Here is a 19,586-nt window from a genome sequence, read left to right on the forward strand (position 1 = left end):
AGTCTATTTCTCTTAAAGTCTATGTCTGATATAAGTATTGCTCCCCAGCTTTCTTTTTATTTCCATTTGCATGGAATATCTTTTTCCATCCCCTCACTTTCAGTCTATGTGTGTCTTTAGATCTGAAGTGAGTCTCTTGTAGGCAGCATATATATGGGTCTTGTTTTTGTATCCATTCAGCCACTCTGTCTTTTTTTTTTCCAAAACAAACAACTTTTTATTGAAGTATAGTTGATTTACAATGTTGTATTAGTTTCAGGTGTACAGCAAAGTGATCTATATATGTATATATTCTTTTTCAGATTCTTTTCCACTATAAGTTATTATATACAAGATATTGAATATAGTTCCCTGTGCCATACAGTAGGTCCTTATTTATCTATCACCCTATGTCTTTTGATTGGAGCATTTAGTCCATTTTCTTTTAAAATAATTATTGATGTGTATGATCTTATTGCCATTTTATTAATTGTTTTGGGGTTGTTTTGTAGTGCTTTTTTCTTCCTTTCTTCTTCTTTCATTCTTTTGTCTTGTGATTTGATGACTATGTTTAATGTCCTGTTCAAATTCTTTCCTCTTTTTTCTGTGTGCATTTATTATAGATTTTTTTGTTTGTGGATATCATGAAGTTTATATACAGCAATATATTGTTATATGTGATTGTTTTAAGTTGCTGATCTCAAATTTCAAATGCATTTTAACAACCGTACAACTGTACTCTCCTCCCCTTATGATTACTGTTTTTGACATCATATTTTACATCTATTTATTTTGTGTATCCCCAAACTGCTTATTGTAGATATAGATGATATTACTACTTTTGGCTTTTAACCTTCCTACTAGCTTTGTACATGGTTGATTTTCTATCTTTACTGTATATTTTTTTAACCTGTCTCCTAAGGCAAAGGAAACAAAAGCCAAAATAAACAAATGGGACATAATTAAACCTAAAAGTTTTCACACAGCAAAGGAAACCATCAACAAAATGAAAAGACAACCTACTGAATGGGGGAAAATATTTGGAAATGAGATGACCAATAAGGAGTTAATATCCAAAATATATAAACAGCTCATACAACTCAATATCAAAAAGCAAACAACTTGGGCTTCCCTGGTGGCGCAGTGGTTGAGAGTCTGCCTGCTAATGCAGGGGACATGGGTTCCAGCCCTGGTCTGGGAAGATCCCACATGCCGTGGAGCAACTAGGCCTGTGAGCCACAACTACTGAGCCTGCGCGACTGGAGCCTGTGCTCCGCAACAAGAGAGGCCACGATAATGAGAGGCCCGCGCACCGTGATGAAGAGTGGCCCCCGCTTGCCACAACTAGAGAAAGCCCTCCCACAGAAACGAAGACCCAACACAGCCATAAATAAATAAATAAATAAATAGAATACCATGGCCAAAAATTAGTAAAAATAAAAAAAAAACAAAAAGCAAACAACTTGATTAAAAAATGGGCAGAAGAGGTGAACAGACATTTTTCCAAAGAAGACATAACAGTTGGCCAACAGGCACATGAAAAGATGCTCAACACCACTAACCATCAGAGAAATACAAATGAAACCACCATGAGATACCACCTCACACCTGTAAGAACACCTAACATCAAAACGACCACAAATAACAAATGTTGGCTAGGTTGTGAAATAAAGGGAACCCCCATACACTGTTGGTGGGAATGTGAATTGGTGCAGCCACTGTGGAAAACAGTGTGGAGGCTCCTCAAAAAACTAAATAGAATTACCATATGATACAGCAATTCCAATACTGGGTATATATCCAAAGAAAACAAAAACACTATTTTGAAAAGATACATGCACCTGAGTGTTCATGGCAGCATTATTTATGACAGCCAAAATATGGAAACAACCTAAGTGCCCATCAACAGATGAACAGCTAAAGAAGATGTGATGTGATATATATATGCATGCGTGTGTCTGTGTGTATGTATATACTCAGCCATAAAAAAAAAGAGTGAAATTTTGTCATTTACAACAACATGGATAGACTTGTAGGGTATTATGCATAGTGAAATAAGTCAGCCAGAGAAAGACAAATACTGTTATGTTATCTCTTAAACATGGAATCCAGAAAATAAAACAAACTAGTGGGGCTTCCCTGGTGGCACAGTGGTTGAGAGTCTGCCTGCCAATGCAGGGGACACGGGTTCGAGCCCTGGTCTGGGAAGGTCCCACGTGCCGCAGAGCAGATGGACCCGTGAGCCACAATTACTGAGCCTGCGCGTCTGGAGCCTGTGCTCCGCAACAAGAGAGGCTGCGACAGTGAGAGGCCCGCGCACCGCGATGAAGAGTGGTCCCCGCTTGCCACAACTAGAGAAAGCCCTCGCAAAGAAACAAAGACCCAACACAGCCATAAAATAAAATAAAATAAAATAAAATAAAATAAAATAAAATAAAATAAAACTAGTGAATATAACAAAAAAGAAACAGATTCACAGATATAGAGGACAAACTAGTGGTTACAAGTGGGAAGAGGCAAGATAGAGGTAAGAGATTAAGAGGTATAAACTACTATGTATAAAGTAATTAAGCTACAAGGATATATGGTACAACACAGGGAATACAGCCAATATTTATTTTTTGGCCGTACCCCGCAGCACACGGGGATCTTAGTTCCCTGAACAGGGATTGAACCCGGGCCCCCTGCAGTGGAAGCATGGAGTCTTAACCACTGGACCGCCAGGCAAGGACCTATAGCCAGTATTTTATAATAACTATAAATGGAGTATAATCTTTAGGAATTGTTCATCATTATGTTGTACACCTGAAACAATACTGTAACTCCATTATACCTCAATTTTTTAAAAAACTAAAAAAAAAAAACGACAATGAGATATCACTTCATACCTGTTAGAATTGTTTTTATCAAAAGGCAAGAAATTAAAAGTGTTGGCGAGTACGTGGAGAAAAGTGAGCCCTCATGCAGTGTCGGTGGGAATGTAAACTGGCACAGCCACTGTGGAGAACAGTGTGAAGATTCCTTAGAAATTCAGGAATAGAACTACCATACGATCCAGCTATCCCACTTCTGAGTATTTATCCAAAGTATATGAAAACACTAACTTGAAAAGACTTATGCACCCCCATGTTCATTGCAGCATTATTTACAATAGTCAAGATATAGCAACAACCGAAGCGCCCATCAACCAATAAATGAACAAAGAAGATGTGACACACAATATATACAATATAGATACAGCCATAGAAAAAAATAAAATCTTGCCATTTGCGACAGCATGGATGGACACTGAGAGTATTATGCTAAGTGAAATAAGTCAGCTAGAGAAAGCCAAATACCATATGATTTCACATAGATACGGAATATAAGAAAAAAAAACATACAAAGTAAATGAACAAACCACACCAAACAAAAACAAACATGTAGATACAGAGAAAAGAGTAGTGGCTACCAGAGGAGAAAGGATGAAATGGATAGAGGATCAACTCTGTGGTGACTATACAAACTAAATCTTTGTTGGTGAGCATGCTGTAGTGTGTACAGAAGTAGAAATATAATGTTGTCCACATGAAACTTATATAATGTTATAAACAAATGTTACCTCAATAAAAAATAATTTTTAAAAAAGATATAAATATAGCAATGATTAAAATGACTATCTGTGGAATTTAAGTTCCAGTTATGGAGGGAAGTGAAGAACTGATAGTTTCAGTTTCACTGAAAAGATGAATTTTTCCAGAAGGACATAAGGATTGATGGAGTTTGGATATTTAAAGGGCTAAGCTATAAAGTTAGGAGGTAGTCACTACTCTGCAAATAAATGTTTTAAATTGTGATTATAGAGGGCTCACAATTTGGAGTAATTGTTACTGAGCCACGTTCATTTGCCTCACACACAGAAAGCCAAACTCTGAGATAGAGAGGTTTGCAGCAGAGAAAGGATTTATTCACAAGGCAGTCAAGCAAGGAGAAAGGAGAACAAATCTCAAATCCATCTCCCCAAAGGCCAGGGGCTAGGGATATTTACTGGGTAAAGAATTAGGGTGGCCTGAGGTGCAGGGAGCGTGGGGAAAGGTGACTGGAAATAAGAAAAAGATGAGGTCGGGACTTCCCTGGTGGCGCAGTGATTAAGAATCTGCCTGCCAATGCAGGGGACACAGGTTTGATCCCTGGTCCAGGAAGATCCCACATGCCTCGGAGCAACTAAACCCGTGAGCCACAAGTACTGAGCCTGCACTCTAGAGCCTGCGTGCCACAACTACTGAGCCCGTGTGCCACAAATGCTGAAGCCCATGCACCTAGTGTCCATGTTCCACAACAAGAGAAGCCACCGCAATGAGAGGCCTGCACACTGCAATGAAGAGTAGCCACCGCTCACTGTAAATAGAGAAAGCCCGCATGCAGCAATGAAGACCCAACACAGCCAAAAATAAATTAATTAATTTTTTAAAAAAAAGATGAGGTATCATTATTCTTGGCAGGTGCAACTAAGCTACATGCTTCTTCAGAGGATGCATGTTCAGAAAATGGCGGCATTAGCATATTCTTAGGGTGGAGGTTTTGGCCCTCTGACATCAAATGGCCACCGATCAGACACTCTCGCATGCCCGAGGGGAGAGTCGGTTGTCCCAACCAGTCTTAACCAGCTGAAGTTCAAACTGGACAACTGACTCCAAGTTCCAAAAAAACAACTTGGGCAAACATCTTAAGACTCTTCCATCAGAAGTACTTATCTATAGGGGTCGTGAAGAGGCCTTGTAACTTATTGTTTAGGCTACATGATGCTTGGAAGATATGCAAGTTTTTGTAAAAACAGTTAAAGTGAGCTTGACCAGTGAAGGCAGTTTACAGTTTACTATTTACTAATTAAGTTATAGTCTAATGGATCTAACTGATGACTACCATATAAATATCATAATGACAAGGTCAAGAGTATGAGTCAATGAGGTAGGAGGGAGGACAAAATTACTGAAGAGGAAGAGAACTAAGAAGCCAAGATGTGGGGGGAGGAGGGATCCATGACAATATTAAACTCACCACAAATTACAGCAGATGTGGAATGAGTGAGAATTACAGTGAATCAAGCGCTAAAGTCTTCAAATACTGTGATAGAGACATTTGCTACACATACACTTGATAAGTGACTGGTAGTAGTATGACTGAACCCCAATTTCTTTAAACAATATTTTGTTTATTTACAGAATGTGGTAATACTATGAAGGCCATAGACGGAGGGATGAGATAGAGAGTAAGTGAAGAAACCATTCCAAACAAAATGGTCAGAAATGCCCTTTTCAAGAAAGTGCTCTCGGAGTTGGTCTTTGAAGAAGAAGGAACCAGCACTGCAGAAAGTTGGAGGAAAAGTTGAAACCTAATTTTTTTAAAGTAAAAAAAAAAAAAAAGATGGGACTATTTCAAAGAATTAAATATAATATTGGCTAATAAGCATATGAAAAGAATGATCCACCCTGACTGGCAATCAGAAATGCAAAATGAAAACACAATGATACAGCATCTTATTACACCAGGATGGAAAACAGTTAAGAGTCTATCAATAAGAAATGTTTACAAGGATGTAATGAAATGGAAACATACTCTGCTCACAGGAGTGTAAACTGTGAAAAATATTTTGGAAAAAAAAAGAGGAAGGCATTACCTATTAACATTTTTTTTAATTTTATTATTTTTTTATAATTTTATTTATTTATTTATTTATTTATTTATTTTTGGCTGCGTCTGGTCTTCGGTGCTGCATGCAGGCTTTCTCTAGTTGCGTCCAGCAGGGGCTACTCTTGGTTGCAGTGCATGGGCTTCTCATTGCAGTGGCTTCTCTTGTTGCAGAGCATAGGCTCTAGGCACACGGGCTTCATTAGTTGTGGCGCACGGGTTTAGCTGCTCTGCAGCATGTGGGATCTTCCCAGACCAGGGATCAAACCTGTGTCCCCTGCATTGGCAGGCAGATTCTTAACCACTGCGTCACCAGGGAAGTCCCTACCTATTAACTTGAAAAGGCACACATAGGACCAATTAGTAATTCACTCTTAGATGTATGCAATAAATGTATGAGTTAAGAGTTCATGATTTAAAACCAGATAAGTCTGCATTGGATGCCTATATCTAACACAAACTCGGTACATATTTAATTTTTGAAACCTCACTTGACCACTCTGAGCTTCAGGTGCTGTGAAAAGTAAAAAAGATCATTTTTTTTTCAAAGAGGGCAGGAAGAAACTTTTGCAGGTCATAGATACTTTTACGGTTTTGATTGTGGTGATAGTTTCATGAGTGTATACTTTCTGCAAACTCAAGTTGTTTATATTAAATGTGTACAGCTTTTTGTACGTCAATCATACCTCAACAAAGTGTTGGGCTATCTTTCAAGAAAAAGATCATTGTTTGGACTTCCCTGGTGGCGCAGTGGTAAGAATCTGCCTGCCAATGCAGGGGACACGGGTTCGAGCCCTGGTCCAGGAAGATCCCACATGCCGTAAAGCAACGAAGCCCATGTGCCGCAACTACTGAGCCTGCACTCTAGAGCCCAAGAGCCACGACTACCGAGCCTGCGTGCCACGACTACAGAAGCCCGTGTGCCTAGAGCCCGTGCTCCGCAACAAAGAGAAGCCACCGCAACGAGAAGCCAGTGCACCGCAACGAAGAGTAGCCCCCACTCGCCACAACTATAGAAAGCCCGCACGCAGCAACGAAGACCCAACGCAACCAAAAATAAATAAAAATAAAAATAAAAAAATTTTTTTAAAAAATCATTTTTTTAAATCTCAGTAGAATGGTTGACATATAATAAATGCTGAATAAAACAATTTAATTATACTAAGATTGTTTTAATTTTATAACAGCTTTTATCTTCAGGAAGGAACTGCCACAAATATTTTACTTACTATTAAGACAGAACTTTACCTAAACATATATGAGTATTTTCCATTTACTCCTGAAATTAAAGACCAAGCATTAAAGGAATTTCATGGAACATTTAGATAGGTCCGTTTTATGTTGCCAAGGGGGTGGTCTACTTGAGTGGTTTTTTTCTCTAGAATGCCTGAAATCAAAGGAAAATATTAACCTTAAAGGTGACTAATATTTAAAGTTCCATTTTCGGTGTATCTTTTTTTCTCTAAAAATGAAGTACACAAGTATTCTGCCCCCTGGAGGACTATAACAGTAGCTTCCTACCAACCACAGCCCTGGCTATTGGGCAGCACAGATACCGCGAGTTCTACGGGGCGGAGCCTTGGAGGGGGCGGAGCTTAGCGTGACATTCTGCGACTAGGATTCCACTGGCTTCACCTGCAACATCTTTCGCTGTCTGTTGCGTAGACGAATCGGCGTGAGGAGCTGAAGATTCGAAGGCGCCAGGCCCAGCCCAGCGCCAGACGCCGATCCCCTAGAAGCCTTAACTGTAGGACCCCGGGGAGGCGGCCCCGGAGCTCCGAGGACTCGTCCCGTATCGCGCCATCCTGCCGTCCCCGCATCGCGCCGCCTCGCCCCGGCTTGCCTCAGCCGTCGTCGTCGAAACCCGTCACAGCGTGCAGGATAGAGAGCCTCCTCGCCCTCTGCCAGGCCCCGGGAGTGCTGTCCGTCGGTCGAGGTGATGGGCAGCCGGCCCCGCAGCCCCAGTGCCTACCCTGCGGACTGGTGGGGACCGGAGACCGAAGGACCTGGCCCTGCCAAGCGCCGCCGAACGGAGGAGCCCGCGGGCCCCGAGTCCGAGTCCGAGGCGGCGCCCAGCCTGGACAACCTGACGGGACCTCCGGCCGCGGACGCGCTCACTTCCGTAATGGTCCTGCCCGCCGGCTGTGCCCTGCACCTGCCCCTGGACCACGTCGACGTGCTGCTGGAGCCCGAGCCCACGTCCGTGCTGCAAGTGTCTCTCGGAGATCACATCCTCATGCTGGTCCCCGAGGCCCTCCTGGGCTCGGGCGTGGAAGGCCCGTGGGTACAGGGCCTGGAACGGGCCGCTTTCCTGAGCGCTCCCGGGGAGTACATGGCCCTGGAGCCGGGAGTCTTCTGCGCAGCTGTCCCAGAGATGGCCTGCCAAGAAGAGGCCAACGAGGAGGACGCGGACGCCGAGTTCCTGCCGTCTGGGATGGATGCTGAAGCCGGCTCTGTCGCTGGGCTCCGCAGCCCCACCGCAAGGGTGTCGGGCCCCGGCGCGCAGGGCTTTGTCGCAGAGCCCTGGCCTCAGGCGCCCAACCCCAGTCCAGAGAGAGGCTCTCCTCACCACGACGACAACCTGGACTTGCACCTTCCGGAGCCCTTCCCCGACTCACCACTCCAACCTCTACCTCCCTCTCCGAGTCCGGGTCCTCACGAGCGCCCCCAACGCCCTCGTGGTCCTGCGCGCAAGGCCCGGAGATGTCTGTTCCCGGAATGAACTGCACCCCTGTACACAAACACACAAATTCTGGCTACCATCCTGGAGGCCCAATGGATTTCCCAGCGTCTTTTACACTGAATATCCTACAACCTGGAAATTAAGCATCTCGTGTGCCAACAACTCCTTTTTCCCTCCAGACTGGCTATAATAGCAGGAGAAGACGTCAGGAAAAGAAAGCAGATTCTAGACCTCATCTTTGAAATGGGAAATCTGCCCAGGGATACCGGACAATGTGTTTTCAGACGTCTGGACTTCTTTACAAGATCATTCTCAGGCCTATCCATTCCCCGCTCGTTTGCATCAGTTATTTTCTCTCAAATTCTACTCTCTCCAGCACCATACCCTTGCTACCCTATTTCTCCCCAAACCAAGAAATAACTGGATTTCTCATGTTATATGTTTTCCCATGAATTTATAAAGATTTTTAGCCATGGCTTTTCTCTTTCTTGGTGTTTTGAGCTGCTCTCCTGGAAAATTGCAAAATAGTATGATGGTTACTATACATAATTGTATGATGTTTGTTCATAGCTTCCTCTTAACCTGAGGAAGTTCTCTTCCAGTCAAGTTCACTTTTCATTATGAATAAATGTTGGATTTTATCAGATGTTTTCAGCATGTATTAGGATATGCATTTCTTCTTTAAATCTGTTCCTCTGGTTATTTTGACTCACAGACTGATGTAAAATGTTTGCATTCCTGCTATTCCACATTATTCATACCTTTTAAATTCTACCCTGAGTTTTTTCTTTTGTAAATCAAACCTCTAACTTTTAAAACATTAATTTAGGGGCTTCCCTGGTGCCGCAGTGGTTAAGAATCTGCCTGCTAATGCAGGGGACACGGGTTCGAGCCCTGGTCCGGGAAGATCCCACATGCCGTGGAGCAACTAAGCCCATGAGCCACAACTGAAGCCCACGTACCTAGAGCCCATGCTTCGCAACCAGAGAAGCCACTGCAGTGAGAAGCCCACGCACCACAACGAAGAGTAGCCCCCGCTCACCGCAACTAGAGAAAGCCCGTGTGCAGCAACGAAGACCCAATGCAGCCAAAAATAAATAAATAAAAATTTTAAAAAATAAAACATTAATTAATTACCATATTTGTTTCACATTTTTATAAAAGAAATAAAATCTACTGGTAAAGCTGAAAACAAGACGGTTTCAGCTTTTTTAAACATCAATACTATTTATATTCACCAACATGCTTTATCATTTCCTCTCTACCTTTTCATACTTATATTCCACTCTCAAAGTCTAGCCTCAATTTTCTTCTTGCTGAAGAATATACTTTAATAGTTCTTTCCACTATACCCTATGTGTAGTAAATTATCTTGGTTTTGTAAATCTCAACATGTTTTTGTGTAGTACACTCTCTTAGTCTTGTATATCTGAAAATGTTTTATTATATATTCATTCCTAATTCAAAGTGTTATTTAAGTACTTTAAAGACATTACTCCATTGTTCTGCCATTTTTTGTTGTTGTTGCAGGCAAGAGGTCTCTGCCAATCAAGTTGTTATTCCTTTCATATTTGATTCAGCTGTTCATTAGCACATTTTTTAATTTTATTTTATTTTTTATTGAAGTATAGTTGATTTACATTGTTGTGTTAGTTTCTGATGTACAGCAAAGTTATATATTCTTTTCCATATTCTTTTACATGGTTATGGTTTATTACAGGATATTGAATATAGTTCCCTGTGCTATACAGTAGGACCTTGTTGTTTATCTGCTTTACATTGAATACATAATAGTTTTGTATCTGCTAATCCCAAACTCCTAATTTATCTCTCCCCCACCCTCTTTCCCCTTTGGTAAGCGTAAGATTGTTTTCTATGTCTGTGAGTCTATTTCTGTTTTGTAAATAAGTTCATTTGTATCATATTTTAGATTCCACATATAAGTGATATCATATGATATTTGTCTTTCTTTGACTTACTTCACTTAGTATGATAATCTCTAGGTCCATCCATGTTGCTGCAAATGGCATCATTTCATTCTCTTTTATGGCTGAGTAGTATTCCATTGTATAGGTATGCCACATCTTTTTATCCATTCATCTGTAGATATACATTTAGGTTGCTTCCATGTCTTGGCTATTTTATTCTTTTTTTTCATTTATTTATTTATTTATTTAATTAATTTTTGGCTGTGTTGGGTTTTGTTGCTGCACGTGGGCTTTCTCTAGTTGCAGTGAGCTGGGGCTACTCTTCGTTGCAGTGCACGGGCTTCTCATTGCGGTGGCTTCTCTTGTTGCAGAGCACGGGCTCTAGGCGCGCAGGCTTCAGTAGTTGTGGCATGTGGGCTCAGCAGCTGTGGCTCGCGGGCTCTAGGCACGTGGGCTTCAGTAGTTGTGGTGCACGGGCTTAGTTGTTTGGCAGCATGTGGGGTCTTCCCAGCCCAGGGCTCAAACCCATGTCCCCTGCACTGGCAGGCAGATTCTTAACCACTGCGCCACCAAGGAAGTCACCAGTTGGCTATTTTAAATAGCGCTACTATGAATATTGGGGTGCATGTATCTTTTCAAATTAGAGTTTTCTCTGGATATTTGCCCAGGAGTGGGACCGCTGGACCATATAGCAACTGTTTTTAGTCTTTTAAGGAATCTCCATACTGTTCTCCATAATGGCTGCACCAATTTACATTCCCTTCAACACTGTAGGAGAGTTCCCTTTTCTCCACACCCTCTCCAGCATTTATTATATGTGGACTTTTTAATGATGGTCATTCTGACCAGTGTGAGGTGATACCTCATTGTAGTTTTGATTTGCATTTGTCTAGTAATTAGTGATGTTGAGCATCTTTTCATGTGCTTTTTGGCCTTCTGTATGTCTTCTTTGGAGAAATGTCTGTTTAGGTCTTCTGCCCATTTTTTGATTGGGTTCTCTGGGTTTTTGTTATAGAGTTATATAACCTGTTTGTATATTTTGGAAATTAAGCCCTTGTCAGTGACATCAGTTGCAAATACTTTCCCCCATCCATAGGCTGTCTTTTCATTTTGTTTATGGTTTCTTTTGCTGTGCAAAAGCTTATAAGTTTGATTAGGTCCCATTTGTTTATTTTTGCTTTTATTTCTATTGCCTTGGGAGACTGACCTATGAAAACACTGCTACGATTTTTGTCAGAGAATATTTTGTCTATGTTCTCTTCTAGGAGTTTTATGGTGTCATGTCTTATATTTAAGTCTCTAAGCCATTTTGAGTTTATTTTTGTGTATGGTGTGAGGGACTGTTCTAATATCACTGATTTACATGCAGCTGTCCAGCTTTCCCAACATCAATGCTGCAGAGACTGTCTTTCTCTGTTGTATATGCTTGCCTCCTTTGTCAAAGACTGACTGTAGGTGTGTGGGTTTACTTCTGGGCTCTCTATCCTGTTCCATTGATCCATATGTTTTTGTGCCAATACCACACTATTATGATTACTGTAGCTTTGTAGTATTGTCTGAAGAAGGAGGTTATGCCTCCAACTTTGTTCTTTTTCCTCAGGATTGCTTTGGCAATTCTGGGTTTTTTATGGTTCCATATAAATTTTAGGATTATTTGTTCTAGTTCTGTGAAAAATGTCATGGGTAATTTGATAGGGCTCGCATTAAATCTGTACATTGCCTTGGGTAGTACGGCCATTTTACAATATTGATTCTTCCAATCCAAGAGCATGGGATATCTTTCCATTTCTTTGAATCATCTTCAATGTCCTTTATCAGTGTTCTATAGTTCTCAGCATATAAGTCTTTAACCCCCTTGGTCAGGCTTATTCCTAAGTATTTTTTGACATTTTAGCATATTTTAAAATGTTTCTTTTCCTTTGGCATCCTACAGTTTTACTGTAACATCTCTAGGGGTAGATTCTATTTTTATTTGGCTCGATGGATTTGGTTAACTATCAATATAGGAAATTATCCCTTGCCTGAAATCCCACAAAATCTTAGGCTCTATCTCTTGTAATAACACACATCCTCATGTCTGGAAATCCAATCACATAAAAAATGGCACTGCTCAATCAATCTCCCATGACTCTTAACATCTTAATATCATGTGCTGTATGCCTTATCAATTCCAGCTTTCTATTTTTTAATCCAATTAACTAATCCTTTAATCAAGTTTCTTCTGTTTATACTTCTACAAGAATGTATTTATTTCAAAGAATTTTTTTCAAGATTTTACTTCCTTATTCTTGTTTCAAAACTTCCCCACTTAGTATTATAAACTCCTATTTTTGTTTCATGGATAGTATTCCATCCTTTATGTTTTGAAATTTTTTAAACATTAATTAATGGCTCCCTTAATTCAATTTCCTCACAAGTAAAATCTCCTATTCTTTGTTCTTTCATCACTTTGGATTGCCCCATGTGCTTGGTAATTTCACTGGTGGGTGCATTTTGAGTGAGAATTCATCTTCTTCATCTCACAGTTATAATTTTTTATAATTTCCATTTCCTAGTGGAAGACAACTCAGAGCCAAGGCATTTGGAACTCTAGAAAGTCACAGGTCTAATCCCCAAGCAATTACATGTCACAAATCACAACTGGCCATTCACAGTTTCCATCTGTCTTTCCTGATCAACCACAGGTACAACCTTGAAATAGTGGTCACTGCCTCTTCAACCTCTGATGATTGGCAATGGGCTGATTTTGAGCCCCCTCAAAAGAACAGAAATCCCAGCTGCCATTATATATTTTAGTCTCAGTGCCCCAAATACATCAAAATATCAGCTGTCCGTTCAGAGATTGGATTTTCTACTCTGTCTCTGGTCCCTGCAAGCTTGTGTCTTTCTTTTCAAAGTAGATGTCTATATTTAATATGCTTTAATATTTCCTATCATTGCTCTCTGCCTCCAGTAGAAGGAATCCCCTGTACTACCATCTCGTCCACAATTCCCACCACAATTCAACAATCCCTCCTCCTTACCCCCATAACATAGCAATTAATCAGACACAAGTCCCAGCCTAATTATCTGATTATTATGAAGAGGGAAGATGGCCCCGTTTGCAAAATTATACCTTCTGTTGCAAGAGCCTCATAATCTACATTAGAAATAACTGAGGGTACTCATTTTTAGCAACATGTGAACCAAATAGTACAAAATATCCTCAAGAACAACACTCTTGAAACTGATGGATAAAAATTATTTTAAAGGCATATCACAGCTAGTAAAAATGTAAGAGAAATCTTCCAAAAGATTTGGAAGATCAAAAATGATGACATATCACAAACCCAGACAGGAAAGTGTATGCTAAAACAAGAAGGTACATGGGGATACCTAACCTTCTATGATGACTTAGAGCTTTGGTTTTAACGGCCCATTTATGGGGGAGCAAATAAAAGTCAGGGTCACATAGCCCTGAAAAAAATCCCAGGCTTCCAGAAAATACCTCCAATAGGTAATCTAACAAGCAAAAGAAAAAAAAAACTCATAAAACAAAAGGAGATGGGACATAAATGTATCTGTCTCAGCCTTGGCTCCAGGTAGAATTGAACAGAATAGGGGGTAGGTGACAGTTCAGTTCAAGATATTCTCTGGTAGATGGTTAACCTGGCAAAAGTAAAACAAATTTTCTCTGAGAATACAGCTTATACTCAGGGCTAAGTACCTTCTCAGAGATGACCTTCCAGTGATTCTAAACTCATAATCCAAAATCAGAGAACACATAAGGGAAGAAATCACCATAAGTAAGAAAAAATGAGAAATATTCAAAACAAGGAAAAGGTAAATCAGTCCCTCAAATGATTGAAATTAATGAATTATCATATATAAAATATCTTAAAATAAAATTAATATGATTTGAAGACACAAAAGAGGGCAACATAAGTGTAGCTAAGAAAAAAATATCAAAAGATATGGCAACTTTAAAAGGGAACTAAAGAAAATTTCTGGGGATTAAATTTGTGAACACGGAAGTGAGAAATACAATGAATGGGTTAAACAACAGTTTAGACAGAATTGAAAATGGATGGAAACACTGAACTAGAGAAGTCATCCATAAAGCTTTTGCACAGTAAAGGAAATCATAAATGAAATGAAAAGACAACCCACAAAATGGGAGAAAATATTTGCAAACGATGCGACTGACAAGGGATTAATCTGCAAAATATACAAACAGCTCATGCAGCTCAATACCAATAAAACAAACAACCCAATCAAAAATTGGGCAGAAGACCTAAATAAACATTTCTCCAAAGAAGAAATAAATATGACCAAAAAGCACATGAGGGACTTCCCTGGTGGAGCAGTGGTTAAGAATCGCCTGCCAATGCAGGGGACACGGGTTCGATCCCTGGTCCGGGAAGATCCCACATGCTGCGGAGCAACTAAGCCCCTGGGCCACAACTACTGAGCCTGTGCTCTAGAGCCCAGGAGCCACAACTAGTGAGCCCGCATGCCACAACTACTGAAGGCTGCACGCCTAGAGCCCGTGCTCTGCCAACAAGAGAAGCCACTGCAATGAGAAGCCCACGCACTGCAGCGAAGAGTAGCCCCCACTCTCCGCAACTAGAGAAAGCCCGTGAGCAGAAATGAAGACCCAACACAGCCATAAATAAATAAATAAATAAATAAATATATTTTTTTAAAAAAACACATGAAAAGATGCTCAACATCGCTAAATATTAGAGAAATGCAAATCAAAACTTCAGTGAGGTATCACCTCACACCAGTCAGAATGGCCATCATTTAAAAGTCTACAAATAATAATTGCTGGAGAGGGTGTGGTGAAAAGGGAACCCTCCTACACTGTTGGTGGGAATGTAAGCTGGTGCAGCCACTATGGAAAACAGTATGGAGGTTCCTTAAAAAAACTAAAAATAGAACTACCACATGATCCAGCAATCCCACTCCTGGGCATATATCTGGATAAAACTCTAATTCAAAAAGATACATGCGCCCCAGTGTTCATTGCAGCACTATTTACAATAGCCAAGACACAGAAGCAACCTAAATATCCATCGACAGAGGGATGGATAAAGAAGATGTGATACGTATATAAAATGGAATATTACTCAGCCATAAAAAAAAGAAATAATGTCATTTGCAGCAACGTGGATGGACCTAGAGAATATCATACTAAGTGAAGTAAGTCACACAGAGAAAGACAAATATCATATGATATCACTTATAAGTGGAATCTAAAAAGATGATACTTATTTACAAAACAGAAACAGACTCACAGACTTCGAAAACAAACTTATGGTTACCAAAGGGGAAAGGTGGGGGGAGGGATAAATTAGGAGTTTGGGATTAACATGTACACATTACTATATATAAAATAGATAATCAACAAGGACCTACTGTATAGCACAGGGAAGTCTACTCAATATTCTGCAATAACCTATATGGGAAAAGAATCTGAAAAACAATGGATATATGTATATGTATAACTGAACCACATTGCTGTTACACTGGAAACTAACACAACATTTTAAATCAACTATACCCCAATATAAAATAAAAATTTTAAAAAAAAAGAAAATGGAAACACTGAGCTAGAGAAATCATCCATAAAGCTAAGGAGGGTAAAAACATGTAAAACATGAAAGGGAGACTAAGAGACATTATCAGAGAGGGAGTAGTTCTACTACATGACTGTTGTAGATAGAGAGGGGGAACACTGAAAGCACAGGAAGTAGCTTTATTCACAGAAATAATGAATGAGAAATTCTCCAGATGTGATGACAGAAAAAAATTAGTCACTCATTCATTCAACAAACATGCATTAAGTGCCTACTATGTACCAGGCACCTTTCCAAACTCCAGGAGTACAGCCAAGAACAAAATAGTTAAAAATCACTGCCTTCATGGAGTACAATAATTCACACAAGAAGTAATGGTGCCTTACATTAAAGTAATAGGAAGAGAAGTGATATGAAGTGGCATGTAGTTGGATACATTCTGAAGACAGAGAAAACAGAATTTCCTCATGCAAGAGGTGAGAGAGATTCTAGGATAACTTGAGGGTTTGGGACATGGGCAAAAAAAATGGAATTGTTATTTTCTGAAATTGGAAAGACCTGAGGGTAGTATATATAGAAAAAATATGCTCAATTTTGGACATATGTCATGTGAAGTGCCTGTTACATATTCAGTGGAGATGTTTACTAGGAAGTGAGAGATGGGAGTCTAGAATGCAGGGGAGTGGTATAAGATACAGATACACCAGTGTTCTGTAAGAACTACCTAATGTGCATTTTGAAATCACCAAGAATTATGACAGCATCAAGAGAGAGCGACAGAGGGACTTCCCTGGTGGTGCAGTGGTTAAGACTCCATGCTTCCAATGCAGCGGGCCTGGGTTCGATCCCTGGTCAGGGAACCAGATCCCACATGCCTGCCACAACTAAGAGTTTGCATGCCACAACTAAGGAGCCCACAAGCAGCAACTAAGACCTGGCACAACCAAATAACAATAGAGAGAGAGAGTGACAGAAAGCTAAGAGTAAAAAACATGTAAGGAGTGAGGGAGAGGGGTCCCAGAGTTGGAAAGAGGGTAGAGGACTGCACCAAGACAGATTAGACGGTGGTTATACTCTGACGATGTGAAAATCAGGAATAATGGAGATATGAATGGGAAACATCAATGAGGAGCAAGAATAACAAACATTGTACCTCCAGCCATGGGTACTAGGGGTATGTGAGAGAAAATAGCCTCCAAACATACACTGTACCTCCAGCCATGGGTACTAGGGGTATGTGAGAGAAAACAGCTTCCACTTGAGAAGCCTCCAGGGAAAAAAGGGAACTCAGAAGAAGCAGGTTTCAGTTTTAAAAAGAAAATTAAAGGGAATATCAGGGAAGTTGAAGAGTTTTTAGTTTTGTGATTGACTATGAGTTCCAGAAGGCAGAATGAAAAGGAGAAGGATATGAGGTAGTGAGAAAAGGCCATGTACTGAGTATTTGAAGATTTTTAATCTGAGATATTAGGGATGAACAGGTTCCTCCAATGAACAGGAGTAAAAGGCATGATGAAATTAGTCTTCATGATCCTATGGCAGGTAGAGGTGGCAAGACTTTCAGCATGGAAGAAAGGGAAAAGAAGCCTATTTGCAAGAATATACATAGTTCTGGGACATAGTACAGTGTCCTCATTCAGGAAGCACAACAACTTTCAAGATTGATAAATTTTTTAAAATACACATTTAGACAGACTATTATAAGCCCACAAAACACCAAATCGAAAGAGAATACTTTTTATAAGCAGAAAGAAAAGACAACTACAATAAAAAGGCAATTCAGTCAGACAACTAACTGACTTCTCAGAAACAACAATGGAAGACAGTAAACAGTGGAATAATAGCAGTACTGCTAGAAAACAAGTGTTTTGGCCAGGAATTCTTTGCTTAATAAATCCATTTTCCAAAAATGGTCATAAACAAAGACTTTGTCGACTAAAAAACTTATTATGGGGGCTTCCCTAGTGGTGCAGTGGTTAAGAATCTGCCTGCCAATGCAGGGGACACGGGTTCGAGCCCTGGTCTGAGAAGATCCCACATGCTGCGGAGCCGGTGCGCCACAACTACTGAAGCCCACGTGCCACAACTACTGAGCCTGTGCTCTAGAGCCCGTGAGCCACAACTACTGAGCCCACGTGCCACAAGTACTGAAGCCCACGCGCCTAGAGCCCATGCTCCGCAACAAGAAAAGCCACCGCAATGAGAAGCCCACGCACCACAACAAAGCGTAGCCCCTGCTCACCACAACTAGAGAAAGCCCGCGTGCAGCAACTAAGACCCAAAGCAGCTAAAAATAAATAAATAAATTTTAAAAAAAAACAAACTTATTATGAAAGTATACTAATTTAATTAGTATTGTATTAATTATTATATGTTAAATATTTTGCAAACTTAATGTATTAAAAGTATTAATTGTGTGAAATTGCTTCTGGTTAGACAATTAAATCAGTGCATCATAATAGATGAAAAACATATCCACACGTAAACAAAAAAGTATGTAACCCAGGAAATGATGCAGTTCAAAGAGAAAAGATTTTTTTTTTTGGCCATGCTGCGCAGCTTGTGGGAACTTAGTTCCCCAACCAGGGATCAAACCCATGTCCCCTGCAGTGGAAGCACAGAGTCTTAACCAACAGACTGACAGGCAAGTCCCAGGAAAGCACTTTTCAATAAAAGCATTGGGTCAACAGGTTTTGCACAATGAGGAAAAAATTGAAATTGAATCACTGTCTCATCCATAGAAAACAATCATTTTTAAATCTGGATTTGGATAAAGAGTTTAAATTTTGAAAAGCGAAGATTTAAATATTCAGAAGATATAAAAATTATCTTGGAATAGGGAGTATTTCTTAAACAATACACAAAAATTACAAAGCATAGAGAACAAAACTAATACATTTGAAACTATATTAAAGTTAAGAAATTCTGTTTGTCAAAAGGCACTATAAAGAATGTGAATACAAACAAGCCACAAAATGGGAAAAGATAATTTCAACACACATAAATATAAAAGAAGTTCCAAAATTCAGTAGCATCCAAAAATGGGCAAAAGACATAAACACATCCTACACAGATGTTGCACAAGTGGCCAATACATATGAAAACATGATCAGCCTTATGAGTAATCAGAGAAATACAGTATAAATAAATGATGAAATACCATTAGATTGGAAAATGCTTAGAAATCTAACCATACTAAGTGTTGGCAAGGATGTGGTGGAAAGGGAACACTTACCCACTGCTCACAGAAATATAAATTAGGACAACTATTTAAGAAAGCAGTCTGGCTTTATCTCCTATTGTTACGGTGCCACACACTAATACCCAGCAATTCCACATCTAGGTTTTTTGCCATAAGCATATAGGTAAAATGTCAAAGATCTCTGTTTTAAAGTTAAACATGTCTGTATTTAATTCCCAAGTCCAACACAAACCAGGTGTTTAATTTTGTAAAATTTCCTTCTCTCCTCTGACCTTCACTAATGAGAAGTGAATAAACTAACTTTTTAAACACTCATTATAACACGTCAGACAGCAAGTTTAAAGACAAAGGCTAACTTCATGATAAAATTTCCGTACTGTTATTAATAATTACCACATACTGGTCTCCAAAAACAACAACAAAAACGGCAATCAGTCCATTTCACTTGAATATTTTCAAGTTTTTTTACTGAAGAAAAATTACATTTCTAATTTGTCTCCTGGGTGAAAAGAATTTCAAGAACCATGTGGGTGGGGTTGGGAAGGAGTGACTGGTGATGGGATAAAGGC

The 19,586-nt window shown here is 39.9% G+C and overlaps 1 protein-coding gene and 1 long non-coding RNA gene across 2 annotated transcripts; one reads left to right on the plus strand and one right to left on the minus strand.

The window, feature by feature from the left end:
• Nucleotides 1-213: 213 nt before the first annotated feature.
• On the minus strand, nucleotides 214-7,536 carry LOC309629588. Its single transcript, XR_014245121.1, has 2 exons — nucleotides 2,438-7,536; nucleotides 214-2,118 (listed from the first exon to the last, which is right to left on the minus strand). It is a non-coding gene; the product is annotated as an uncharacterized lncRNA (long non-coding RNA).
• A 49-nt stretch (nucleotides 7,537-7,585) lies between these two features.
• Nucleotides 7,586-14,929, plus strand: LOC309629580 (proline-rich protein 23C-like; the record flags this gene model as incomplete). Its single annotated transcript, XM_082393704.1, has 1 exon — nucleotides 7,586-14,929. The coding sequence occupies one exon, from the start codon at nucleotides 7,586-7,588 to the stop codon at nucleotides 8,366-8,368; it is 783 nt and encodes a 260-aa protein (XP_082249830.1). The 3' UTR covers nucleotides 8,369-14,929.
• Nucleotides 14,930-19,586: the final 4,657 nt, after the last annotated feature.

This window comes from Balaenoptera borealis (genome assembly GCF_965194805.1).
Source record: "Balaenoptera borealis genome assembly, chromosome: 5".
NCBI lineage: Eukaryota > Metazoa > Chordata > Mammalia > Artiodactyla > Balaenopteridae > Balaenoptera > Balaenoptera borealis.